The sequence below is a fragment of the Chionomys nivalis genome, chromosome 10 (genome assembly GCF_950005125.1).
Source record: "Chionomys nivalis chromosome 10, mChiNiv1.1, whole genome shotgun sequence".
NCBI classification, from domain to species: Eukaryota; Metazoa; Chordata; class Mammalia; order Rodentia; family Cricetidae; genus Chionomys; species Chionomys nivalis.
This window is the reverse complement of record NC_080095.1, coordinates 19,294,714-19,321,637: the sequence shown is the minus strand read 5'-3', so window position 1 is coordinate 19,321,637 and position 26,924 is coordinate 19,294,714. Positions and strand designations below refer to the sequence as shown.

General features: G+C 53.3%; 2 protein-coding genes across 2 annotated transcripts in view; both read left to right on the top strand.

Moving 5' to 3' along the window:
* The window catches only part of LOC130882396 (cholesterol 24-hydroxylase), a 28,547-nt gene extending 11,890 nt beyond the window's left edge, over positions 1-16,657 (top strand). The window contains exons 4-15 of the mRNA XM_057782411.1: positions 428-501; positions 879-965; positions 6,120-6,258; positions 6,822-6,932; positions 7,735-7,885; positions 8,053-8,115; positions 10,226-10,298; positions 12,249-12,333; positions 12,850-12,960; positions 14,948-15,036; positions 15,570-15,636; positions 15,923-16,657. Coding sequence (XP_057638394.1) covers positions 428-501; positions 879-965; positions 6,120-6,258; positions 6,822-6,932; positions 7,735-7,885; positions 8,053-8,115; positions 10,226-10,298; positions 12,249-12,333; positions 12,850-12,960; positions 14,948-15,036; positions 15,570-15,636; positions 15,923-16,093 — 1,221 coding nt within the window. The 3' untranslated portion in view covers positions 16,094-16,657. The remainder of the gene's footprint in view (positions 1-427; positions 502-878; positions 966-6,119; positions 6,259-6,821; positions 6,933-7,734; positions 7,886-8,052; positions 8,116-10,225; positions 10,299-12,248; positions 12,334-12,849; positions 12,961-14,947; positions 15,037-15,569; positions 15,637-15,922) is intronic.
* Positions 16,658-24,346: 7,689 nt separating this feature from the next.
* The window catches only part of Eml1 (EMAP like 1), a 157,937-nt gene continuing 155,359 nt past the window's right edge, over positions 24,347-26,924 (top strand). The window contains exon 1 of the mRNA XM_057782213.1: positions 24,347-24,510. Within this exon, the coding sequence (XP_057638196.1) occupies positions 24,483-24,510 (28 nt within the window). The 5' untranslated portion in view covers positions 24,347-24,482. The remainder of the gene's footprint in view (positions 24,511-26,924) is intronic.

Here is a 26,924-nt window from a genome sequence, read left to right as displayed (position 1 = left end):
GAGGCTGTTGGGTAACATCAATATTGATGCCACATAGCTCTTGAGAGGCAAGTTTTCCCTTCCCCCAGAAAGTCCTTCTTCCTCTGAGGCTGACTTGGGGCTGACGACAGAGCATGTATTCTGAGGGTCTCTCCTGTGTGTCAAAGGCTTCACCAGTGTGGGCCTCTTTCACATTGCTTTGGAAGGCATGGTATAAGGTCCCATGCCCACTCCAGCTGTGTGGTCACAGCACAAGTCCCAGCATCTCTGGACCCCTCTCTATATCCCTCTACAACTGCTCTCTTAAAGACAGGCTCCCGGGTGTATGACAGGCAGTCTACTAGGCCATGCATTTGTCGCATTCCCTTTGGGGCCGGGGCAGAGCTGCTGTCAGCGTGCTGTTGAGGGCAGCTTCTCATGGACTGTGTTGTTTTGGGGGGATATTTAGAAGTTCCTGATGTCTACCAAGTACAACAAGGACTCCAAGATGTACCGGGCGATTCAGACTGTGTTTGGGGAGAGGTAAGGACCCTAGGAGGGAGGGCCCCACTGGGAGCTACACACACGATGACTACCCTGTGCATGCCACCCGCTCTTGTCATTGACAGTAATGCCTTTTTCCCTCTGGGGCAGAAGTAGCATGGGAGTTTATTGATGCTGGGACACAGGGTCACCTTGCTCATTTCTTTATTTAGATTGATCTGTAAAAATGGCAGGTTTGTAGGATGTCCATGATGTTTTGAAACACACGTCACACTTCCTTTTCATTGTACTAAACGGACTCCCTCACCCACACTGACATCGTGAACTGGCTCCATCCACAGTGTTGGGGCGGCCATCACCTCACAGGTGACCCCGTGCCCACCTTCCTTCTGGCACCCAATTCCTTTCTCTTGCAGACTGTTTGGCCAGGGCTTGGTGTCTGAATGTGACTATGGGCGCTGGTACAAGCAGAGAAGAGTCATGGACTTGGCCTTCAGCCGCAGGTGAGCATGCTGGGATGGGCCCCACTTGCCTAGGGGTAGTGCTGGCTGGAGAGGGGAGACCTCATTTAGGAGCTTCACCCAGCTGAAGAGATGTTTGGGGACACCAGAGGTGAGAAGGGATAGCTGAGACAGGCCCCCATATGGCTAGCTGGGGAGCAAGGGCTGCATGACCCCAGTGGCCAGAGGTGGGGACAAAGGCGGAGTCCCTGCTAGCCAAGACCAACCCACCCAGACTCTGGGTTCTTATTTTATTCAACTTTTAATAAAATTCTTGATGATATTTTTTGAAAATAGTTCTTTTATTGAGTTGTACATCACATTCCATATACTGAAATATATCATTCAATAATTTTTAGTGCCACCATCACTCCTTAATTCTTATCACCACTAACCGTGTCTGGATACGCGACATATCACATACATCCCAGTGTGTGCTCCCTCGTGTCTGTTTCCTCTCACGGAGAATGAGGTTGATAACTTGTACTAATATGTAGTTCCTTTGACTGCTGAATAGTGCTCCACCACGTAGCCGCGGCATGTTGTTTATTCAGTTAGCAGCCATTGGGTTGTCTCCACTATGGAGCTTTCGTGAACAGTGCCACCAGGACACATCAACACAGGCTTTGTGTGGGCATGTGCCTTTGTTTCCCTTGGGTATAAATACCGTTTGTAGTTATGGGGTAGCATGCTGAGTGTGTGTCCAACATTCTGAGAGATGTAAAGTTTAATTTGATATAATTTCAAATTTATAAAAAAATTCTCTCAAATTTATAAAAAATACTTTTTACTCATATTGACTTGTTGTTAGAGCCATGATTTTATTTATAGTTTCGTTATATGTCTTTGTGTATACATATATAGACATGTTTATTAGGCTGGGCATGGTGGTGCCTGCCTGTAACTCCAGCACCCAGGAGACTGACACTGCAAATTCTAGGTTAGCCTGGAGTACATGTTGAGACCCAATCTCAAACAAGAAAAGTGCATTCATATATATGTATTTATACATTAATTGTTTTCTATAGATACTTGCCTATACAGATATATGCATACATCTGTATTTGTTATTAATTATATGATGTGTGTATAGGTTTATGTGATTTCCTTTTCTTGTTTTGTCTTTTTGGTTTTGTTTTTTAAGATAGGGTCTCGCTATGTATTTCTGGCTGTCCTGGGACTCACTGTGTAGACCAGGATGGCCTCAAACTCACAAATGATCTGCCTGCCTCTGCCTCCTGAGTGTCACTGTGCACAGTATCCTGCTGCCTGGGCTTGCTTGTTATCTCAGGATGAGACTCAAGTCTGTCTTCTTGTAGCAACAGAGTGACAGTCACACCCAGGGTACATGCTGCTGGTCTGCCCCATAGATGGCCACCTTAACTTTGTTTCGGTGTAAGCTGAGGGGCCCATCAAGGTTTCTGGCTGTAAGTTCCCTCTAAATTCTAGAGTCTCGGATGAATAATCTGTGGGGTCTGTGTAAACATTCCCTCCTGCACCATCTCTGTAGCCTTTTCTGTTACCTCCCTGACTCTCATCTCCCTCCTTCAATACATCCTCCTCACTGCGTGGGACAGATGTCAATAAAACTCAGACCTGTCCCAGCCCACTGCCTGGTAGCCTTAGTGAGTCACTTGTTAATTGAAAGATGGAGGTCAGCCCTTCACCCCTAGTCTGCCCCAGCTTTGCTAGCTTGTTAACTCCCACCACCTTGGAGCTACAATGTTCTTGTTTACACTGTCTCAGTGTACTTCCCCTAGGGAATTCCTGTTGCCTGTTTGATACCCAGCTGAGGTACCCTTCCCAGGGCTGAGCTCATACCCTTACCATGGCTCCTGCCACACTCAGGCAGTACTGTCTCTCTCACTGATTACTCTCATGAGATCATGAGTCCAAGAAATAGGAGAAATCCCTGTCCGTAACTTGTGTGCCCACGCAGCACAAGGTACCCCACAAACTCTCCAAGAATGCCCATGAGAGATCGGAGGAATTGGCCAAGTCTGGACCTTACTGGCAAGCTGCCAAAGTGAGGATGAAAAGGAGTAACAGTGGAGACTGAGAGCCGGCCGCACAAGCCAGCTGAGTGCCGTGGTCCCTGCCTCAGTTATGAGGGGAACATCTATTCCAAACCAGATGGCTCTAACCACAGGGTCATGACATTAGGATTTGGCCAATGGGCTGGCTCAGACAGTGGAGATGCTTGCCGCCAAGCTTAAGTTCCATTCCTGGACACATTTTTTTTTTTAGAAGGAGAGAACCAATTCCTGCAAGTTGCTTCTTCCACATTAAATGCTAAAAAAGGAAAGCTGCAGGACAGTCTTCTTGACTCCTGCAGCAAAGAAGACCCATTTCTGACTACTACTGCATTTCATTCCGTGCTTCCCAAGGCACTGAAAGACATCTCTGGGGACTGGGGAATAGATTAGCAGGTAAAGTTCTTGCCGTGCAAGCATGAAGACCATAATTTAGGCCCCCCAATCTGGGTGGGGGTGGAGGCTTACCTGTAATCTCAGTCCCTGGGAGATGGCGGCAGAAAATTCACAGAGCAAGTTAGCTAGCTAGACTAGCTCAAACAGTGAACTCTGCATTCAGTAAGAGACCCTGCATCCACACAGAGGGTGCAGAACAGTAGGGAAAGACACCCCATGCCAGCTTCAGGACTCCACACTCACACAGATGTGCATGGGAACACCCACACACCCACATGCCTGTGCACATACACTGTGCATTCACTCCATACCCGTGAACACAAAGGCCACTGTTCTGAGACACACACAGCACCAAGTATGCCATCTGGGCGCTCTAAGGTGGCCGTTTGGTGGCAAGATGTTCATTTGCATTTTGGGGGAGCTCTCCCCAGATGTTAAGATGCCATCTTAGAGAGAACTATTTCTTTGTAAACACCTACATTATTAGGCTGTAGGGAAGAGACTATGGACCACTGAGAGGCTGGGTAAGTCCTAACTCACCAATGAAGGAAATATAGGAGCCGCACGTGGCTCAGTCTCCAGCCGTTATCCCCACAGAATGTCACCGCACACTTTAAACAAAACTGTGAGTGCACACTTACACTCTCTGCTTCCTGGATTTTACTTTTACTAGAAAACCTTAGTGTAGGGTTTTTTTTTTTTGTTTTTTTTTTGTTTTGTTTTATTTTTCTCCCGGAAAGACGAAGAGTGTTGGGGCTAGCAAGATGGCTCAGTGAGTAAAGGCACTTGCTTGCCAAGCCTGGCAACTTGAGTCCGATTCCTGGGAGCCACTTGGTGGAAGGAGAGAACCAATTCCCCCAGGTTACCCTCTTGCCTCTCTATATGCACCCACATACACGTATGCTGTGTACGTGCATATACACAAGTCAATAAATAGATGCTTAGAACGAAAGACCACAGTGCTGGGGCTGCAATGCAGCAGCTGGTTCTGCTTACAGTGATGGCCAGCGCGTCAGCGTTGGTCAGCCACCCACTGCCCGCATAGTTCACCAGGCTGATGGCTAAAAAGAAAGAGAACGGTCATTCAGTGCATCCCCACAGACCGTGTGAGCAGATGAAGAGAAATCAAAGCGTTAGGTGCATGTATCGGTGGTGCCTGAGAGAGACTATCCTGAGGACCCTGTGGAAGCCGGTCAGGTGTCCAGGTGCTGACAGGAGGGAGGATGTGGAGGGACTTGTGTGTAATAGCGGGTTGGAGTATTGTTCTTTGCAGGAGAGTGCTGTTGCATTAGGGGACAGAGTCTGCCCCTCCCTTCCCTAGGGGTGGAGTTTTTACTTCCCCTAAGAGCAACAGTTGCTTCCAAGATTTTGAGACTGGCGAGGAAGGGCGCCAAGAAGTGCTTCCAAGGAAGTCTGGCTAGGATAAGATGCTTAGCTGGCCGCAGTCAGGGGAGAGTCACAGCAAGCAGGTGAGGCCCCAGAGAAGTTTCTTTCCCAATCAAGAAAATGTTCTTTTTGTTTCTCTTTCATACATCCTTGCTAATGTTTAAAAAGTTTCCTATTTAGAAATAATTCCAAATTTCCAGATAAATTTCCAGATTAAGAATATAGGACAAAGGGGGCTGGAGTGGTGGCTCAGTGCTTAAGAGCACTTGATGCTTTTGCAGAGGACCTGGTTATCCACTGACCTCCTCATGTGTGTCCCTGTGCATGTATGCATATGCACACTCAAGTGCCAGCACCCATATGATGGCTCACAGCTAACTCCAGTTTCCAGGGGATCTGATGTCCTCCGCTGGCTTCATCTGGCACCTGGCATGTGTGTAGCACACTTATATACATGCAGGCAAAACACCCATACACATAGAATAAAAATATATAAATCTTAAAAGGATAGGACAAAATTACCCTTTTCTCAGCTTACTATTAAACACTTTTAATTGTAAACATCATTTCTCTCTCTCTCTCTCTCTCTCTTTTTTTTTTTTTTGGATTTCAAGACAGGGCTTCTCTGTAGCTTTTGGTTCCTGTCCTGGAACTAGCTCTTGTAGACCAGGCTGGCCTCGAACTCATAGAGATCCGCCTGCTTCTGCCTCCCGAGTTCTGGGATTAAAGGCGTGCGCCACCACCGCCCGGCCATCATTCCTCTTGGTAAAAAGCATGTAATGGAAATGAGCCACTCCCTTCCTGCCTCCCATGGTTGCTGTTTTTGAGTTTGGGGTTTTACCTTCCATAAACCTTTCTAGAGGCTGTGCCTGGGGCATGTGCCAGGGCAGAGAATGCAGTGGCTTTACGAGCTGAGTTGCAGATGGCATTCTGGGGTCTCATTTCCATATAGACTTAGGTCCTGTGCCTGCTCAGGGACAGGAGTGAAATGGGAAAACCAAAGACTTCAAAAGGGATCCTGGCACAGGCAGGTAGGGGGGGAGCAGACAGTGCAAACAGAGGGGCAGGAAGGGAGTCAGGACCGCCTGTTTAGGACCGTAGAGGACCCCAGAAGTTCAGCACTGTCATGTCCCTTTGGAGTCAGAGTGGGGGTATCACATTGGCAGAGGACCTATGAAACGGTTCAGATGAGAGGCAAAGGCACAGTGTCCACTCAGGGTTGGGCTCTGCTGCTCTAACTCCAGTCTCATTCTGGGGTTAGTTTGGGAGGCTGGAGGGCCAGAGTGCAGGGGACAGGGTGGACAGGGTGGCCAGCCAGGGGACCCCTGTACTGCTTTCCCAGCTCCTTGGTTAGTCTGATGGAGACGTTCAACGAGAAGGCGGAGCAGCTGGTGGAAATCTTAGAAGCCAAGGCCGACGGGCAGACTCCGGTGTCCATGCAGGACATGCTGACCTGTGCCACCATCGATATTCTCGCCAAGGTAATGGGTGGTGCTGGCCGGTGGGGAGCAAGGCTGGGGCACGTTCTGTAGCTCAGCTGTTCCTCTTTTGTGCTCCACATAGTTTTATCTCCTTGGTTGTTCAAAATGACCTAGTGTGAGATTGGGGTTCTGACTTCATCTCCAGAAAGACACCCCCAGAGTATTGGGACTGACTTCAGCTGGCCCTCCTGTCTTTCTTATCCTCTGCACCCCTGTGGGGTGTGGCTGGGCCAGTCACAGTAGACTTGGTAATCAGATAGCACAAAGCATGTCTGAGGGCAGCCGTGGAGTCGTGAACAGTGCACTGTGTGTGTGTGTGTGTGTGTGTGTGTGTGCACCCCCGAGGAAGGCTGCAGCTCAGAGAGAAACAGCATTGGGTGGGGGTAGGGCGGAAACTGCCCACTAACGCCTCAGGACTTCCCGTGGGGTCGGACTCTTCCTGGGTCTCTGTCAGGTGTGGGTGGTCCAGCCCAAGGCCCAGGTTTCCAGGTGCGTGTGCCAATCTCTGTGTGGATGCACTGTTCTGTGTCTCCAGGTTTGACTGCAGCTTTCTGTCCTCGCAGGCAGCTTTTGGGATGGAGACCAGCATGCTCCTGGGTGCCCAGAAACCCCTGTCCCAGGCAGTGAAGGTCATGCTGGAGGGTATCAGTGCGTCCCGTAACACCCTGGCGAAGGTACTGCCTGCTCTTCCGTGGTGACCACGTGGTGGTCGTGCCTCTGGGTGTGCCGATGCGCCTCCCTCAGTGGCTTTTTCAGAATGTGTTTTGGGTGCCAGTGTGTCCAACATGACTTCTGAATCCAGATTTGCATGCTTTACTTAAAAGTGGAAGGGCAAAATCAAAGCGGCTTAATGTAAGTCAGGAGTTAACTTTTGTCTTGTGTTAAACGATCCCCAAAGCAGGCATTCTGGGGTGCTATGATGACTTCACCATGTCAGATGTTCCTGGACTCTTCTGTCTTTGTGTTCCACTGTCCTCAGCACCTCACTCCATTGTCATAAGATGGCTGTTGTAGCTCCAGCTATCACTTCCTTATTCCAGACATGAAGAGGAAGAAAGGGGAAAGGTGATTCCTGAGCCAATCTGCTCCTGGGGGCCTTCAGTCTCTGAGCTTGCAGCCCCAAACGCCACTCCATCTTATCAGCCATTGATTCTTCTTCACTTCCCTCTGGCCCGGCCCTGACTTCTCCTTCCCAGTACAGCCCTAACTGTCTCCCTCCTTCAGAGGCCCTTTCTTCCCAGCGCTGCATGGAGGTGGAAGGGCCTCTCCTCCCATCATTTCTAGGGATTTGGTGCAGGAGGGGGAAGCTCATGCTTGGACACAGCCTGTCATCTTGTTCTGGTCTGCCCGGCTGCTTGGTCTTTTCTAGAATTTTCTCACGTTCTCCCTGGCACATTGCTGTATGGATTTCCGGGTGGGAGCTGGGGAGGGAACTGCGAACCTTAAGGGCCGCCTTGAGCTAGGGCTTTCCTTCAGTTCATGCCTGGGAAGAGAAAGCAGCTGCGGGAGATCCGAGAGAGCATCCGTCTGCTGCGCCAGGTGGGGAAGGATTGGGTGCAGCGCCGCCGAGAGGCCCTGAAGAGGGGTGAGGACGTGCCTGCCGACATCCTCACGCAGATTCTCAAAGGTACGGGCAGGGGCGCCAAGGAGCTGGGCTGGGTGGGCTGGGAGTGCTCCTGTCCCACCATCCAAGCTCCTCACCCCTGCCTCTGGCTTCAGAGAAAATGGTGCTCCATGAGTTGGGTGCCTGGGAGCCAGGGCTGCCGTGGGTCTGAGCGTGTCCTTGCCTTTCAGCTGAAGAGGGAGCTCAGGACGACCAGGTCCTGCTGGACAACTTTGTTACCTTCTTCATAGCGGGTGCGTAACTTGTGGTGTGGATGGCCCAAGCTTTGCTCCGAGTATCTTAACCCTGACCGAGTTCAGGGGTTATCTGAGCCTAGCTCCCTGCAGGTCACAGGGGAGAAGCCTGTCTGCTAGCTGTTCTGGTGACCTAGCTGTTGACTGGGCTGTTTGAGAAGCTGACTGCTTTGGCTCAGGAGAGCTTGGCTGTAAATTTAGGATTCCCTCATTTCAGGTTTATTCAGATGTGTGCCAAGAACATCCATTCATTTGTTCATCTCCTTATTGTGTTATTGCTGATCTAGAAAGCCCCTACTCCCCACCAGCAATCTGGCAGGTACCTCCTCCTCCCAGAAGCCTTCAGCGATTGCCCAAGTGGAAAGCATCTTCATGTCTGCCAGCTCCTCCTGATGTGTGAGGCTGTATTATCCGAGTTGATTTGCTGAGGGCTGTCTCCCCCACCATGAGGATCCCCTGCTCCACAGTAGTGAGACTGTGGTGTGGACACTCCCATGGCCCTGTGCAGCAGGGACCCCCACAGATGGGACAAGATAAACAAATTCTGGGTGCTGGGAGGGCACAGGTGAACAGAAGAGGGACAAGTCATGGTCCCATGGCCGAAGTAGACAGACATGTTCTGCCACTTGGATGGGATGTGACAAGGGGGGCAGAAGCCCATGTAGAGGTTATGTCAGAGCTGGACTGTAGGGCACCATGCCCACGTGAGGTCAAAAGCATGACGTCATAGGGACTGGCAGAAGACCTCCCCAACCAAAGGCCGGGGACTGGAGATAGCTCAGCTGGGAAACTGCTTGCCATGTAAGCATCAGGAACAGAGTTGTAGTTACAGCATAAAAAGTCTGGGAGCAGTGGAACAAAATGGAAATCCCTGTGCTGGGAGTGGAGACGGGGATCCTTGGGGCTCACTGGCCAGTCAACCTATCCTAATCAGTGAGCCCCATCAGTGAGAGACCCTGTCTTAAAACACAAGGTGATGGCTTCTAAGGGATGACTCTTGAGGCTGACATTTGTTCTCTGCGTACATGCACATGCATATGCATGAATACCCCCATGAACATGTCAGTACCTGCACACACATGTGCGTGCATCCCTGTGATGTATCCCCCCCACATGCACACAGAAAAGAAAGAAAAGTGACAATAAAACCACCTCTGCGCGCAGATCTTTCTGCCCTGGGAGCCAGTGTGGAACTCCCGGAGAGCCTGAACTTGATTTTCCGCTCTGCAAGTTGGGATGGCTGGTGTTGCCCACGCTTCCACCTGTCCTCACAGCCCATCCTGAGCCTTGGCCTGTGTGGAGCCAGGGGGCCCAGGAGGGGGCGCTCTGCTGCTCACAGCTCAGGCAACCCAGGGCTATCCTGGCCACTCCAGGGCTGTCCTGGCTGAGACCCTAGGAGCAGTGGCCTCACCTCCCTGTGCCAGCTGACTGTGAGATGGCTTGGCTCATCACTGGTGGCTACTTGCTGAGCTATTTGCCTCTCGCAAGTGCATTCATATGACTCAGTGCTCCTCCTCCCACCAGCCACCCTTAGAGGGTTTTGACCCTGTCGACTTGATGACGTCCTTCCTGACCTCAGCTCTCCTGAGAGGACCACTGACCTTTGGCTGGGGAGGTCTCCTGTCAGCCCCTGTGACTGAAGGGGCCTCTGGGGTTGCAGAAAGCTCTGGGTAGGCACACAGAGGCCTGGTCAGGGCAGGGACTTGGGCTCAAACACTTCCAACTTCAATTTCTTCTTAGCTTCAGTTTTGTTTGAGACACTGTGTAGACCAAGCTAGCCTCAAACTCAGAAAGATCCTCTTGCGTCTGCCTCCTAAGTGCTGGAATTAAAGGTTTGCGTCTCCATGCACATCCCTTTAGCTTTCTTCTTTGTGAAATGGGCACAGCTGCAGAGGGTGGAAGGAGTGGATTTTAGAGGATCTTAGTGGAGGCATGGGGCAGGCTTACTCACCCACTGGCCAGCAGAGGGAATGCAAAGACAGACAGACGGACCGTCTCTTTCATATCACAGCTGTGGGAGGAGGGCTGCTCCCAAGAACCTGGGCTCACAGGCAGGGAGTGGGAAACCCCTATAGCTTCACCTAGAGCAGTGACTCTCCTTCCTCCTTAGGTCATGAGACTTCTGCCAACCACCTGGCATTCACGGTGATGGAGCTATCTCGCCAGCCAGAGATCGTGGCAAGGTATGAAGCTGCCCTCGGAAGTGGTAAAGGGCTCTTCTGATGTCTTTCCAAAGGGCTCCCTGTCCCCACATGCCATGGCTGGAACCCTCCAGTGGGCTTTGCTTCCCTTTCCCCCAGGACCTTCCTATTTGTTTCCTGTCCTACAGGCCTCACTTTCTGCTTTCTCCTGGAGAACATGCCCACACTCCTCCAGAAAAGCCATCTAGAATCCACCCTGCCCCTCCACCCCAATTGATCTCCCCACTGCTCTAGCTCAGCAATATTTCCTCCAGGGACTGTTGGTTCTGAGTCTTTGTTTGCCAAGAGATCAAGAGCTTTAGGCTAACAGGATCTGTGGTCCCATTCCTCCCATTGTGCACAGAGCATCTCAGCTGTGGCTGATCACCAGCCCTTTAGGTGGCATGACCAAGGAGGGTAGTGGGGGAAGGGTGGGATGTAGTGCCTGAGCTGGTCAGATCTTAGCTGGCTTCTTTTGCAGATGGGTACGTGTCAGAGAGCAGACAGAGCCAAGCTCAGAGCCCATGGCCATGCAAGGTGCTGTAGGAACTCCTGGGAAGGGGGAACAAGTTATAAGTACTGGTGGTCCCTAGCACAAAGGGTAGAAGTGACAGATGGCATGAGAGTATAATACAGCTTATTGGGGGCTGGAGAGATGTCTCAGTGGTTAAGAGCTCTGGCTTCCCTTTCAGAGGAACCAGGTTTGATTTCCAGCACCCACATGGTGACTTAGAACCATTTGTAACTCTAGTTCCAGGGACCCAGTACCCTCTCCTGGCATCCACAGGCATTGCATGCATGTGGTCTACAGACAAACATTCAGGCAAAACACCAATACAGAATATAAAAAAGTCATGTATTGGATTTTAAACAAATATATATGCATTAATACATGTGTGTATAGGTGTACTAGAAATCTGCACTTTGAGGCAGATTGGGGGTGGCTAGTGGCAGAGCACTTGCCTAGCATACGCAATGTTCAGGTTCCATCCCAGATACTGGGAAAATGTGTCACATTTGAACTATTTTTAAACTCAATGTCCGAGGACACCAAGTGCAATGACACTGTGGTGCAAGCCTGGCCACCACCTGATTCCAGGGCCTTTTTCTGTCCCCACCTCAAATCTCTGCCCCTAGCCTTCAGGGTGCTGACCTGTCTAGGTGTCTGGCAAGAGGAGCATCAGACAGCGTGTGTCTGTGCCTGCGTTATGCATGGAGTCCTCAAGGTGCATGCGTGTTGGAGCCCAGGTTAAAACTGCCTTCCTTGTTTTTGGAAGTCTAGCTCTGGCTCCATCGTGGGGGTGGAGGGACCTTGGCTTCTCTGGGCAGGGTGACATCCAGGCAGCTTCTATCTTGTCTGCTGTCCACTAGCTGCAGTGACTATTGTCTGCTGCCCACTGGCTGCAGTGACCATGGGCATGCAGCTGCATCTTCATTTACCTCCTCCAGAGCTTGTGGGTTTATGCCCCGAGGTAGAATTACCACAGGTAATTCTGATTTTAATTTTGTGGGGAGCTACCACCCTGCTTTCCATGGTAGCTACACAGCTTTTGTCCTCACCCATGCTACACCCACTTCCCAGCTCGTCCTTGGCTCCACGTTATTTGTTATTTTCAGCTCTTGAAATTTTATGTATTTATTTTCACTGCTGTCTTGATGGGTGTGAAGTGGTCCAGATCCATCTGAGGCTGCAGCCTCCCTGGACCGTTCTTGCCATTGTCTCTGGCTGCAGCTGCTGTCAGTCCACTCTGATGGGCATCCTCTGTAGAGGGCTGTGTGGGGTATGTTCCTTCCCAAGGCTGCTGCTGAGCAGCAACAACAGTGGATCGCTTAAGGACAGGCAGTGTGTGCTGCTGGGAGCCCATGCCCTGCTCTTTGATCTCCTTTCCACCTGTTGCTTTAAAGGCCAGAGGTTTCTCTCCCAGAGGCGAATTTCTCTGTCTTACCTGGCAGGCTGCAAGCCGAGGTGGATGAAGTTGTCGGTTCCAAGAGGCACCTGGACTATGAGGATCTGGGAAGATTGCAGTACCTGTCCCAGGTGTGCAATGTGGGTGAGCTGCCTCTGGGTAGATATGGGGAGTTGGCCTAGTGCCAACAGGGTCCTCCTTGGAGCCCAAGCTCCATTGGATTCAGCAGCAGGATGGAGAGGCCCTCCCACCCACAAGTATTCAGCCAGTGGTGGAAAGTGGCCCTTTAGCAACCAGGACTGAAATTGGACCTCCAGGCAGGGCTGGTTCTAAAGCTTTTTCCCTTGGAGCTGGCTCAGCAGGCCACTCCAGTTCAGCCAAGCCCAGGGCTCCCCCCCCCCAGGCAGTTATTCTCTGGGAAGAGAGGGGCCCTGCCTTCTGGCTGCAGTACTGCCCCTGTGTCCTTTTCCTTTGGGCCTCAGTTTCTCCTTTGATCACAAGAGTGACGGAAGGGTAATATTCTAGGAATCTGGGCCGTCCTGGGATGGGGTGTGTGTTCAGTGGGAATAGGATGGGGACAGAGTGCACTGCTCCTGGCCTTGGGATCTCCTGGTCTCCTGCATTCTTTTCTTGCATGTCCTCTGTAGGTCCTCAAAGAGTCTCTGAGGCTGTACCCACCGGCCTGGGGCACCTTTCGCCTGCTGGAGGAGGAGACCTTGATCGATGGGGTCAGAGTCCCCGGGAACACTCCTCTCCTGGTGCGTGGGGCCCACAGGCCTGTTTGCTCCCAGTGTGGCCAATGTGGGACTCTCTGAGTTTAGGGAAGCCATGGGTCTGTTACCATTTTGACACCCACTTTCCTGGCTGCCCTGTATTTGCCTGAGTGTCCCTGTGACCCTGCCAGGTCCTCTTCCCCCTTCACGTGTCCAGCAGACAGGTCTAGAAAGGAAGTGCTCCACATGCTGCGAGGCTTAGCCACTTTCCTGGGGCCCCAGAGCTGGCAGGAGAGAGATCTGGAATGTTCTTGGGGTCATCCGTGACTCAGTGTGTGTGTGTGTGTGTGTGTGTGTTTGTGTGGTATATGCATGTGTGTGGGTGCGCACACACACACACACATGGATGTGAGATGTATGCATGCTCATGAATGTGGAAGCTGGAGGTTGACATCAAGAACCGTTGTCCTCAGTCCCTTTCCACCTTACTCATTGAGTCAGGGTCTCTCAGCCAAACCCAAAGCTTGCAGATGTGGCTAGTTTCTCTGGGCAGCTTGCTCTGGAGATTTTGCCTCTACCTTCTGAGGCTGGAGCTGCAACAGGGAAGCCATGCTCACCTGGCATTTTAAGATGGTCTTGGGCTCCGAACTCTGGCCCTCATGCTTACATAGCAAATGCTTTAACCTCTGGACAATCTCCCCAGTTTTTGAGCTCCCCCTCCACTTTCTTAGCTCCTCCCTGTGGCTCCTCCTGCCCTCGGCCTGTAGCATCCGACTGAACTGTGTGCAGTTCTGTTGTGTATACTTCACTCGCTCACTGGGCTCATTGTGTGCAGTGCCCCCCAACCCCTCACCCATCTCTGCATGCCCCTTGACCCCCAACCCCCTCACCCATCTCTGCATGCCCCTTGACTCCCAACCCCCTCACCCATCTCTGCATGCCCCTTGACTCCCAACCCCCTCACCCATCTCTGCATGCCACTTGACCCCCAACCCCCTCACCCATCTCTGCATGCCCCTTGACCCCCAACCCCCTCACCCATCTCTGCATGCCCCTTGATCCCTAACCCATCTCTGTATGCCCCTTGTCCACCCCAGGAATGATCGCTGTACTCAGCTTAGCACTTGCCACTGCCTCGATCTGCCTGTGGATGTGGGTAGATCCTGAGTGGGTGTACCCACTCAGTGCTCACGAGGCTGTCCCCGCCAGGGCTAAGAGAGATAGTCACGAGGTCAGAAGAGCCGATAGTAAGCAGGGATGGAATGAGCAGCAAAGCCGGATGAGGCTGCACACAAGGCTTTGACATAGAACGGAGGCCCCACCCCAGCTCCCTGGTGACCCCTGCCTTAGCCTCAGGTTCCTGTGAGCCTGATCATCCTTGCCTAGTATTGGGTGTCAGGTGTGAAGTCAATCCATCATAGATCCCCGGCTCCTCACCCTCGCCACACGCTGCCACTCCCTTTCACAGCTCAGCTCCAGGCTGCTGTTCTACGGGGAAGTGAGGTGGGCAGGCCCAGCATGGCCCAAGCCCATAGCCCAGCTAGGGGACACCTTGCTTTTCTGGGGATAGACTCTTAGCTCTTGAAGACCCAGGGTGTGGGGTGTACCAGCTCTCCCAGGAGGCACCGTGAGTTCAGGTAAAGGTGGTGGGGTGCAGCTTCCCCAGCTTTTGTTCTGAAGGCTGAAGTGAGCCTGAGGTGAAGGAGGGGTCAGCCTCCAGGGGTCAGGCCTCAGTGTGTGGCCACTTAGTTGCTGGGTGTCTTCAGGTAAGCCTCTGAGCCTGTTATCTGTACCACAGGGGTCACTGTGGCTGCCACAGGGCTGTGCTAGCACACCCTGATGGTAATGGTTATATCACAGTGTCCCCCTCTTCCTCTTTGAGGTTTTCCAAGGGGGCAGTGGAATGTCACACCTATCTAAATAGGTAGAAAGGGGCTGTATACCACATCGACCAAGGGGGGTGCTTCAGTGGGTCGGGAGGTGCAAGGGGAACACCCTGGGAACCAGAGACACCAGCCCCTTTGCCCGGCAGTTCAGCACCTATGTCATGGGGAGGATGGACACCTACTTTGAAGATCCACTGACATTCAACCCCGACCGCTTCAGCCCTGGAGCGCCCAAGTAAGTCCCTCTGTGAGCTGCCATGATGAGGTCTGTGGGAGGCTTCTGTGCTGAGCCACCTGCACTCACAGAATCCCGGGAGGGGGTTGTCGGGGACATCACAGCTCAGGGGCTGTCTCAAGTTTCTTTCCTGTTGCCGTGATAAATACTCTGACAAATTGACTTAAGGGGGAAAGATCTGAGGCGGCTAGCATGTGGCACAGTCAGCACAGAGGCAGAGAGGATAGGGCGTGTTTGTGTCTGTGCTTGCCTTACTCTCTCTGTCTTTCCAGGATGCCCTACCCAAAGAATGGTGCCGCAGTCAGTGGGCGGGGCTTCCCACTAATGCAATCAAGATAATCCTTTACAGGGGCAGGCCTCCTCCCAACCTCTAGTTCTGCCAAGTTGATTAACATTAACTGTCATGCCCAGGGGCAGAGCTCAGCAGTTTCCTGAGGATGGCTCTGCTCCTGGCCCCAGCCTAGTGGTAGGAGGGGACAGTTGTGTGGACACCCTGCTTCTTGTACTGACCCTGAAGGGCCTCTCCCCTGCAGGCCACGATTCACCTACTTCCCCTTCTCCCTCGGTCACCGCTCATGCATTGGGCAGCAGTTTGCTCAGGTAGGAGGTGGAGGGCCTGGGGCCTCCAAGAAAAAACTGCAGGGTGGGGGCCATGCTGTGGGGGCTGGGGGTGGAGCTGAGCATGCCTGACAGGAGAAGGGAAGGAGAGCCTATGCTTCTGTTTCTCCCCTGCCTCTTTCTCCCCCTCTGTCCTCCCTGCCCCACCCTCCCTCCCCATGTCTCCTCTGCTTCCCTATCTCTCACCTTGCTATTACCACTTCCCTCCTCCTTCCCTCCTTCTCCTTCCCTCCTTCTTTCCATGCCCTACTCCCCCACCCCCCCACAGATGGAGGTGAAGGTCGTCATGGCCAAGCTGCTTCAGAGGCTTGAGTTCCGGCTAGTGCCTGGGCAACGCTTTGGGCTGCAAGAGCAGGCTACCCTCAAGCCACTGGACCCAGTGCTGTGCACCCTGAGGCCCCGGGGCTGGCAGCCTGCACCCCCACCCCCACCCTGCTGAGCCCAGGTAGACTCAGACTCCTCGGGCCAGGGCCTCACTGGCCCCCATTGTTGCCCATGGCCACTCACTGGCACCCCTGACCCTTTTTCGCCGCCTTCCATGATGGCGCCTGGCGGGCCCTGTACCCTCACCTGCTTCACACCCCCAGTGCTTCCTGCCATCTGCTGGTTTTTCAGCCCTTTCTGGTGGGCTCGCCTGACTCCCAGCTACTGCCACCACCCACCATCGTCTCTCCTGAACCTCTGAACTTCTGCACTGGCCACATCCTCAAAAGAGACACCCTAACTCTTGCTCACTCCCTAAAAATCTTCAAGTGACACATCCCCCAGGAAGCCCTCCTTGCTACCCATGGCCGGGCCAGGGTCCCTCCTCTGTGCTCCCTCAGTCACTTGTGCTACCTCTAACACACTGACCACACTGTATTGTGAATGTCTGCTCATGTGACCAGCTGCCCTGCCAGGCTGTGAGTGCCACGGGGCAGGGTCTGTGTGCACTTTGCCTCTGAGGCCCCTGTTGCTAACTAGGGTCTGGAACCGAGTTGATGCCCAATAAATGTGTGTTGACTGCATGAATGAATGGCCGCCCAGGCCACAGTGCTCTCCTTTCTTCTGGATGCAGGATGGGGTGATGAGGTTGCTCCTTGGGGAAGGGCACAGCTCTGGAAGCTGCCTGCTTACGAACGGCCCTAGAGAGGCCCAGGCAATACCGCTGTGCAAGAAGCCTGCCTGTTCCCAGAAGGGCCCTGCTGTAGCAGGAACCAGCTTCCTATGGGTAGAGTCTGCAGCAGGGTGCTGAGTGACTCTGGGATTATAGGAGGGGTCCTGGCATTGAGAACTTGATTGAGAGGGGTGTGTGTGGGGGGGGACTGGTCTTTGTGGTTGGGGTTGACATCCGTACCTGCCTCACACCTGCTGACACCTGTGGGCACAGTGCTGTACCTACTGACCTAGCCAGAGGAGGCTCTGGGCAACCCTGATGTTTGGGAGCATGTCAGATCTCAAGGTAGAGGAAGCCCTTCCTTTTATAGGCTGCCTAGAAAGTCATTTCCAGAGAGTATGGTCCGAGTTCCTCCTCCTACACTGGGAGCCTGCGTCAGCGACAAACTGCCTTCACCCATCAAAGCTCCATCTGTGCCCTGGGGAGGTGTAGACCAGTGAGGGTCTTCCTTGTATGTGACCTTCTGTGGTCCTTGACAGTCTTAAGGGTGCCTCCCAGAAGACTCTCAAGGGACAGATGAAGAGGCCAAGGCTAAGGAAGACAGTGATTTGCTCTGTACAGCTGGGACTTGGGGTGCACAGGAAACTGGGTTCCTGGCCTGTCCCTGCCCCAGCCCAGGTTGTCCTACACGAGGACTTTGGCCTCAGCTTCTGAGGGATTAGAGAGCTTTGGTCTCAGTAGGGGACTGGGACATCTCTGGAACTGCAGGTCAGGCTCCTGTTGTCTTCCTCTCCCCCCTCTCTTTCCCGCGCCCTGACCAGAATCACCACTCACTGAGAAGAGCCAGGCCTGGCCTGTGTTCACAGGCAAAACCATCCCTGACTTCTCACTGCTCCCACCAGCCTTGTCCCTAGGCATGTCACGGTACTCTCTCTCTCCTCAGTCCTGCCCTACCATGACTTCTCCACCCTGCCCAGGGCACCTCTGAAGTTTGTCAACTGCCTGCCCCATGCATGCCAGCCATGACCCCACAGGGAAGCACCTCCCTCATCACCTACCTGAGAGGGTCAGAGGTCTCTGTAGGGGCACAACCTGGCCCCACCTGGAGGATCAGATCTTTCCAGAAGCGTCAAATCGCCCGTGTTAGCATCTTCTGGCTATGGACTGGTAATTGCTGAATCTGAGTCTTCACATCTTTATTGCCTCAAATCCTCTCAGGAGACAGAAAATGGAAAAGTCAGGGTCACAGTCATAATGGAATCAAAATACACTCTCCTGGCACACACTGTCACTGCAGGCCTGAGTTAGATCTCTGTGGATGGAGAGATAGCGGACAGGATGGGCCCCCTGCCATCTCCTGTTGGGTTGATGCCCTGCCCAGACCAACTGAGCCACCCCCTACCACACAGTGGGCTGTCTGTGAGGGGCGGGTCTCAGACCACAAGAGGTCAAATCCTGACCCCACCTGTCGCTGGCTTTGGAGCTTGAACTCCAGTTTCCTCATCCAAAAGGAAGGACAGACATCAGGACTCACATCTCTGGGCTGTCGGAGCAGTTAGGCGAGTTCTTACATGGGGTGGAGTGCGACAGGGAGCCGGAGAATGGAGAATCCCTGGCCCGTTGGCGCTTACACAACTTTATTGCTTGTTCCTCATAGAGAAGGGCAGGCTTTGGAAAGACTTGCAGTTCCCAGAGAAGCCACACGGGGCCACCCTGGAGCAGCTCTGGCATGGCCTGCTCGCCCACTATGACAGGGTGCTGCTCTGTACCTTCCACAGTCTGCTCAGGGCTTGGGGTTGGGAGACGCCAGGCTGCTGTCCTGCTGGCCAACAACCTGGCCCTCCATTTTCAATACCTTTCCAAGAGATGGACCTGGACTATGGGGTGCTGGAAAGGGAAAACCTTAGGTCAAGAGCCAGCTGGAACTCACAGGCCACAGATGGGATCCTGGGCCAGAAATCACAAATGGGAGGGGCCTGAGTTCAGACTCTGTGCGGCTTGAGATGCCATCCTCAGGGGCTCTGGAGTGTTGCTGCCTCCTTGCCTGCCTCTAGGCAATGGTGACTTTTTCTGAAACGTCCCTCCCTTGTGAACTTGGATACAAGAATGTGGGGGGACATGAGTTCTGAGTCTATATTCTCCCGATAGGAAGCTTCCAGTATTCACACTCAGGCAGACAGATTATACTCTGCCTTCCCCTCCACCTTGAGACCCTTTAACAGTGGGTTGCTCCGGCTCCCAAGCAGTGGCTACTCCAGCAGCAAGCATGCTGGGAATTCTCACTGCCAGGGGTAAGGTGTGCGTTCTGATCCTCTGAGAGAGTGGGGATTCCACTGGGTGCTGGCTCGTGGGGAAGCACCCACTTGGCTGGGTTCAGTTCCTAGATCCCTCAAAAGGGGGCTTGGCAGGTCTAAGAGTTGGGGACAACTGTAGCAGGGGTATCTTGTCCAGCCAGGTGGCCATCCAGGTGGCCATCCAGGTGGCCATCCAGGTGGCCAGCCAGGTCCTTAGTTTCCCCATCTTGGATGGGGATGGGTGGGAGTCAAAGGACCCATTTCTGCTTCTCACTCCTTCCTCAGACCTTGGCTGGGTTTTAGCTCGAGAGCAGAGTTTGTGATCAGTCCTCTGCTGGCCCTTGTACCAGGCAAGGGCCTGTCTCTGTGTGAGGGACCCCGGGAAGGGCATCAGTAGAGGTGGCCTTCGTGGCCTCTTGAGCACTACTTACAATGGCACGGTTTGGATTCAGCTTTCCTGGAATGTGATTGAGGCCCCAGTCCTATGGGCACAGCTTAAAGGAGTTTTCCCTGTCACAGGGCCCAAGGCAGTGTGGGGGCCTCAGTGTCCACCAGCTTTGCCCCTTTGCAGGCCCAAGGGTGGGAAGCCTTCCCATGAGCCTTTCCTGCTGTCACCACAAGTGCGGTTCTTAGAGCCCTAAGCCAGATGCAGGGCTTTGACCTGAGGAACCCACAGTCTGCTCCTCCTCCCACCCAGGGATACTCCAGCAACTGAACTGTCCTGTCTGGCCTCTCCTGGCCTACGGGCTGCCCAGGGAGTGTTTTACGTAGGTGCCTGGGCTGGGCAAGGGGGGCTGGATGTGTGGAGTTAACTTCCAGAACTATGCTGGAGCACACAGGTGTGTATATGTGTGTGCGCACACACATACACGCACATGGATGCTTGTGTATTTTCCATATGCATATGCTTCCTATAGTTGTGTATGAGTCTCATATATGTAAATAATCCTATGTATGTGAATCTATGTGTGTACAAGCCCCATGAGTACACATTTGTGTCTGCTTGGGTTTCTCACTGTCTCTGTATGTTCCCATAGTTTCCTCTTTGCATATAAGATGTACGTGAGTCTCCATGTATGTCTCTGTGTGTGTTCATGCGTATGTGTCTCAGGCTATGTGCAGCTCGGTGTGTCTGACATTGTCCTAGCTGGAGGAGGTGTCTGTTCTAGTCCGAGTTGGTGGAACACGTGAGAAGCACCTCCCAGGCTAGACCTTGGCCAAGCAGCCTTCCATCCATGCTCAGCCCACATACAGAAGTCAGGCCTCCTCCACAAGGTTACCTGGCAGGAAGCACAGTTCTGTTCAGTGTTGATACCTTGGAGTCCCGCCCACTGAGGTCCAGGGGAGGCTGTATGCCCACCCAGGGTTAAGAGAGAAGCATGCCTCCTGCAAAGAGGGGATGCTGGCCACTCAAGGCCAGGTCAGATGACCTGGAGAAAGTGAGTGCAGCAGAGGGGGAGGAGGAGGAAGTGAGCTTCCTCTGTGACCATGTCACCCATGTCAGGCTGGGGGCTGGGCATCACTGGTGTCCAGTGAGTGGTGACCTTCCCTTCCCCAACTCTTTTAAAGGCCTAGCTCTTGCCAACATCTCTCATCCTTCTGGTCTCTCACCATTCTTGGGGTGCCGTGAGCTCTTTCTTAGGCTAGGCCCTTCTGCACACCCCTACCCTGGTCATTTCCTAGATGACCACCTGCCTGCCTTCCCGACCTCAGCCCCTGCACTTGCAGCAGCTAGGGTCCTTGGGCGACTGCACACAGGCCTGGTTAGGGCCTTGGTAGTGGCCACCGTGCTCTGATCTCACCAGTAGTTGTTGGAATTGGTTCTGGGTTGCTGGTGAGCTGGAGATAACCCATCTTCAGCATGAGCTGACTGAAGCCTCATAGCCCGTGTGCACATGCTTGCCTCACAGACACATACACATCTGTGCATGGAAGGCACATGTATGTACATATGTACATGCTTACATGGGAGCACATGTCCACATTGTCACATACACACTCCACATGCCCACTACCTAACACATGTATATACACATGCATATTCATGTGTCCCCAAATCCTCATACATGCAGTGGGCTCATTCGCTGCTGTTATGATCTCAAGGACAAGAGAATCAAGTTGTTTGTTTTCTCCTAACACATGTTCCTACAATAAAGAGAACAGGAAGGGACTTGGGGCCAAGGACAGGAAAGGGAAGTGGCCTGTACACAGGAGCCGACACTGGGCTGTCTCTCTGGGTGGGATGGCTCCAGGGAAGGAGGCAGAAGCTCCTTGTGGTATTTGGGCAGCCCCCGCCAGGGAGGATATGGAGGTTGGACCCAGGCTTGTTCAGTCATCCCAAGGCCCTTGTAGAGCTGGTGACTGTCCTGGTCTGTGTGCCGGCAGACTCCTTCCAGCCCTGGCCCTGCAGGCTGCCTTCCAGGGCCAAAAGTGAGCATCTCTGTGGCTTCTCCACCCAAGCCCCACCATTTGCCCCACACTAGGACATGCTGCGTACCTGACACCCTGGCCGCAGCTGTGGCGGTCTCCTGGGCCTTGCAGCTGTGGCGGTCTCCTGGGCCTTGCAGCTGTGGCGGTCTCCTGGGCCTTGCAGCTGTGGCGGTCTCCTGGGCCTTGCAGCTGTGGCGGTCTCCTGGGCCTTGCCGTGAGTCACTGGACTGTTCTGCCCTGAAGTGTGCTCTGTGAAATGAACCTATCCCCAGATTCCAGAACAATTACTGCAGGAGGTGAGACCTGAGGCTGGGCATCCAGGGAATCTTGGAACTATTCTGCCCCCTAGCTTCCTACTGTGGAAGGACAGAAACAGAGAGGGGCACCATAGCCCAAAGCCACAGGTTCTGAGAGGCAGGTCTGACTCTCCAGCATCATGCCAACACCCTTCTAATGGCCACTTCTTTCCTGGTCTCACCTCCATGGAGACACAGACGCTACCTACTGTGACTTGCTACACACCTAAAGTTCTGTGGCTACCTGGGACCATAGATTCCCTTACCCTCTGTCTTCATTTCTTTTCTGTGGTTGTGATCAAACACCATGTCCAAGGCAACTTGTAAAAGAAAGCATTTATTTTGCGTCTCATGGTTGTAGAAGCTTAGAGGCCATGACCACTAGGGGAGGGAGCATGGCCACAGGCAGGCAGAACACCGGAACCGTGACTGAGAACTCACATCTTAACCCACCAGCACAAGGCGAGACAGAGAGAGGCGCTGGGAATGACATGGGCTTTGGAAACCTTCAAACCAGTGACACATCTCTTCTAATAAGGCTTGTCTAATTCTTTCCAAGCAGTGCCACCAACTGGGGACCACGTATTCAAATATATAAGCCTATGCAGGGGGGAGGTATTCTCATTCAAACCACCATACCCCAAAGGCTGCGTTCCTCCCACTGTGCGGTGCTGTCCTAGGGTCCTACTCCGATTTCTCCCCAGCGCCCACCCTATTCAGCACTAGGTAGTTCTGACCTGGCACCAGGGTCAAGGAGGAAGGAGAGACATGCAGGATAGGGAGATGGAGACTCTAGGGTTCTGGAGGCAGTCCCAAGGGGTCTGGGTTTGCTTTCTCTTTTATCACTTAAAATTAAGGCCTTAGTGGGAGAGACCCAGTGTGGCCATCAGTTCTGGTTTTCTAGGGCTGAGGACATTCTCAGGAGGTGGGCAGGACATTCAGTGTTAAAACTGGAGAAGTCCCAGGCCAGCATGGGAGCTAGTCACCCTCGAGGGTCTCCAACACCATATACTCCAGCCCCACCTGATACTTGAACTTCCTTTGTGTCTAACCAGGCTGTGTAGCTTTGCTTGTGTACTTTCAACAGTGATGAGCTCATTACCGACCAAAGCAACAAGGGATAGCCGAGGAATGGACACAGTGAAGACTGGGGACTGACCACAGAAAGGCTGAGTCACAGTGGTATTCAGGGGCAGTGGAGGCTCAGGGCAAGAGCCCCTGAGCTGCCTGTGGGCTGTTGAACAGGAATAGGAGGACAGAAGGGAAAAATGGGAAATGCCTGGTACAGGGGACAGTATGGACCATACCTGGAGACCAGGTCTGAATTCTCTTGCTAGTCTCCGTGAACCAGTGGGGCAGTGCTGGGGTGAGCATCAGCTGTGACCCTGTAGCTCTCCTTCCTCGCTTTTCCTGGGAAGGACTTCCTTTGAAACGGAGTAACCCCAATCCTCTGGTCTTTGAGTTAGGAAAGGCCTCAGCACCCATACAAGAGTTGCCAGGGGGCCCTGGAACTGTTTTTTGGGAGGTGCTTTGGTCCTTTAGCACCAGTATCTGGCTCCTCCTCCAGTAAGTTCATCTGGCTTCTCCTGCCTTGAATGCATCCCTCCACAAGAAAATGTGCTTCCTGCCTGGATTTTCAGCCTGTGCTGGAGACCCCTGCCACTCTCCTGCTGGCGACTGCCACCTCTTTCCTTTGCACCCGCTAGCTCACGTTCCTGGAATGGATGTCGTAGCCAGACAACTCTTCCACGGAGAGAGTGAAAGAGTTCCGGGTCTCTCTGAGTTTATTCCCAGATCCGCCCTTAGCCCCTTTTCCCTTCCTGTATGTCTCACACCTGGAATAACCCCAGGCTCCAGGGTGATGCCTGACCCTACGCCAGAACTTCCTGCTACCTTTTGGGAACCAGGAGAGAACTGAGTTGACTCTTAAGCACACAGCAAACACATACTAAGTGCTTGTAGCAGTGCGTTCTCTCAACTGTATGTTTCCCGTGTGAGCACAGAAGTCACCCCACTTCCCGTCTTCACGCAGCTCCCCACGTGTGGAGCAGAAAGCACCCTGTGCGTGTTCAGAAGTGTAGGTGCTCTTGGCTAAACAAAAGCAAGGCTTCCTATGCCTTGGAGACAGACAGCCTGGCTCCAGATCCCGGTTACACCCCTAGAGGGCTGATTTCCCTTCAGGGTCACTTAACCCTGTCTGTGACGTGGACCTGATGTGGCTGTCTGGGAAGCGGGATGAAATGACAAGTGTGGCCATGCTCTGCTGGTACCAGCGTGCACTCTCCGGCAGCATCTCCTGATATCCTCCTGCACTAAATGCCCATAAATGGTCCTGACTTAGTAGGTGGGACCAACTACAAGGAGGGAGGGAAGAAGCATTCCACAATCTCCAGAGCTGGGGTTCTGGGGACTGATCCAGCATCCAGGGGTGCAATGGCTTCTCAAGCAACATTCCGGGGCTGCTGAGGAGAGGCCCCAGGCAGGGGAGGGCAGTGCCTAGAATTATCCACCAATCGCACAGGTTCCTGGCACCGGGAGCACGCTCTTATCTGCCCAGCCCAACATGGGGGGGTGGCCAGGCTAGCTGAGGCAGGACACTGCCTAGGAGCTGGACACGGAGCAGTCCCGAGCCAGACTGGGTGGGTGACGGCTGTTGAGGGCTCTGAGTGTCTCTGCAGGCTGGTGGCCAGCTGGCTGCCCATCTTCCCCACCATGTCGGACGGCGAGGGCCCCTCAGCTGGTGAGTGGCAGAGCTATATTTACCGGCCATAGCTCCGGTTGCAAAGGCAAGGTCTCCAGTCACCAAGGGCACCCGGCCCCCCACAGGCTGCAGGCACCAGTGAGGTGGGGACCCTTTCTTCCTAGCTGCAGCCGAGCGTAGGCAATTTGAGTTTCAGTCCTGGCCGCACCCCCTGATTTCCTAGTAGGCTTTAGCAGGAAGCTGCGCCTCTAACAGATTCTCAGACTGTCAGCCTGGAAAAGGGGCAGCGCTGGCCACCGGGTGAGGGAATCAAGCTAGGGGACTGGGCTTCAAAGTGGGTACAGGGTGCATGGCCTCTGACACCATCTGCAAGGGAAAGCATGTCACCATTAATCTGGGGTGATTACATAGGTTCTGGGGGGGGGTCCTGGGATCCTGAGCCTACTGGGATGTCTGGGGTCCCTGCACCAGCTTGAGACCAACTCGCTGAGACCTCCAAACCCTCTGGGCTGGAGGTGGTTAGGGATACAGGCGAGAGGAGATGCAGTCAGATTCTGGGTCTTCCTCACACGTCCTGATACGTATGCAGTGGGGATTGGTTGTCTCAAATAGTGGGCAAGCTGTGATATTTTCCTTGAACTAGGCTGGGGAAGGGTGGGTGTGGAGAACAGAATCACCAGTGTTTACTGTGGGGCTCTGGAGGAAGTGGCCCAGGCTCCGATCTCTAGGTTGTGTGACGTCGATCAAGTGGTTTGATTTCTCTGAGCTTCAGTGTCCGTAGGTGTCAATGGGAATGTGGTTAGGTACCTGACTCACAGTGTGTGAAAATTACGGTAATGTTCAAAAGTGGCTGCTGATGCCCGATGTGCCATGAGTAGTACAGCAGCTCCTTTGAGACAGGGTAAAAGGGCACTGAGGACAGGTGCTCAGAGGCACACACGGGCTGGGCATCTCCCCATGATGGCGTCCTTGGTGCTCGGTTCTGGCCCATAGAGACTTTATCCTAAAACCTCACCTTGGTGATTCTTGGGCATTCACAGGCATGCCAGGCTGTCCCAGAAGGCACTGTGGTATCTGATGGACAGTCTGGGCCTGGCTCTGTGTGTGCATGTGTGTTGGGAGAGAGACACGGACAAAAGCGGCTTGACCTCGCCTGCTTCCACTGGGCGCCAGCAGAGCTGGCTGCCAAGCATTGCTGCCACGGCCGTGGAGGCCCCCGGTGCCTGGGGAGCAGCCAGCAGCAGTCTCTGGCTGGCCAGGCCCCACACCTGACACAAACCCGGAATAGCTCTCCCTGCACCCGGGACACAGCCCTCGTTTTAGCAGTTTGTAAAGCCACCCGTAGGTAGAGTATTTCAGGAAGGCAAAGATAATATTTAGCCTGCCAGGGCAATGGCGTGGCACTAAGTGGACATGCGTGTTGGGCCTGGGGGCCAGCGTGTCCTCTCTGTCTTGTCCTTGACTAGGAGAGGGGCATTGGGTTGGGGGCCTGGAGCTGGGGTCGGTGCTGGTTCACTTTGCCCTGGCTCAGCAGAAGCCCTGGGCACGTTCTAAGTGTCATTTTCCTATAAAGCACAACAAGATGGTCTTTGTCCTCCCTACATGCCTTGTCTAGGAACATAAACATGCCCTGCTAGGGAGGCTGAGGCAGGAGGATTTAAAGTTTGAAACCATCCTCAGCTTCATAGAGAGACCCTGTTTAAAAAAACAAAACAATAAAAACCACAAGAGACACCTTTCCCCCAGACAACAGCAAACCGAACTGGCCGGTGGGTGCGGCGTAGGAGGCTCTGTGAAGGAAAGGATCGCCTTGAATACATGTCTGACATTCAGGTTTCTCTGCGACTCCTGCCTCCAGCAACAGACCCAGGAAGCTGCAGTGGGATCTCCCTGTTGTCCCTGACCAGTCTCAGGGACGGTGACAGCAGTATCAACGCTCTAGTCCTTGGGCACTGCTCCCTGGTTTGCTTGTCTACTCAAAGGGGACCAATGAAGGGGCTGTCTCCTCTTCATGCTGCGGTAGGAATACAGGAACGCAAAACAGCATTATTATGTTAGCTGTGTGTGGGCTGGATAGTCAGGAAATAAGCTAAAGGGACCAGGACACCTTCCTAGTCCTGGCCATTTTGGACACGCTGTTTACTGTCTGGAGGTGAGGGACATCAACTCCACGTAGAGCAAAGAAAACAGAAATCCAGGGGCAGATGGCACACCCAAGGTCACTTGACTGCTAGAGGGTCTAGTAGAGACCTAAACCAAGCTCGCCCCTCCCCGTTTTCTTTGCTCAGTACCCAGGTAAGGTCCTTCCTTATTCCAGGAATCTCGTCCTTGCTTCAGCAACACCCCCTTTTTTCAGAGATAGCTAGGTAGCTCAACACTGCCTCCAATTATCTGGAGCCTGTTTTAAAAAATGTGGTACCTTGTTAGGGCATCCGGAAAATTCCGTGGAGAGG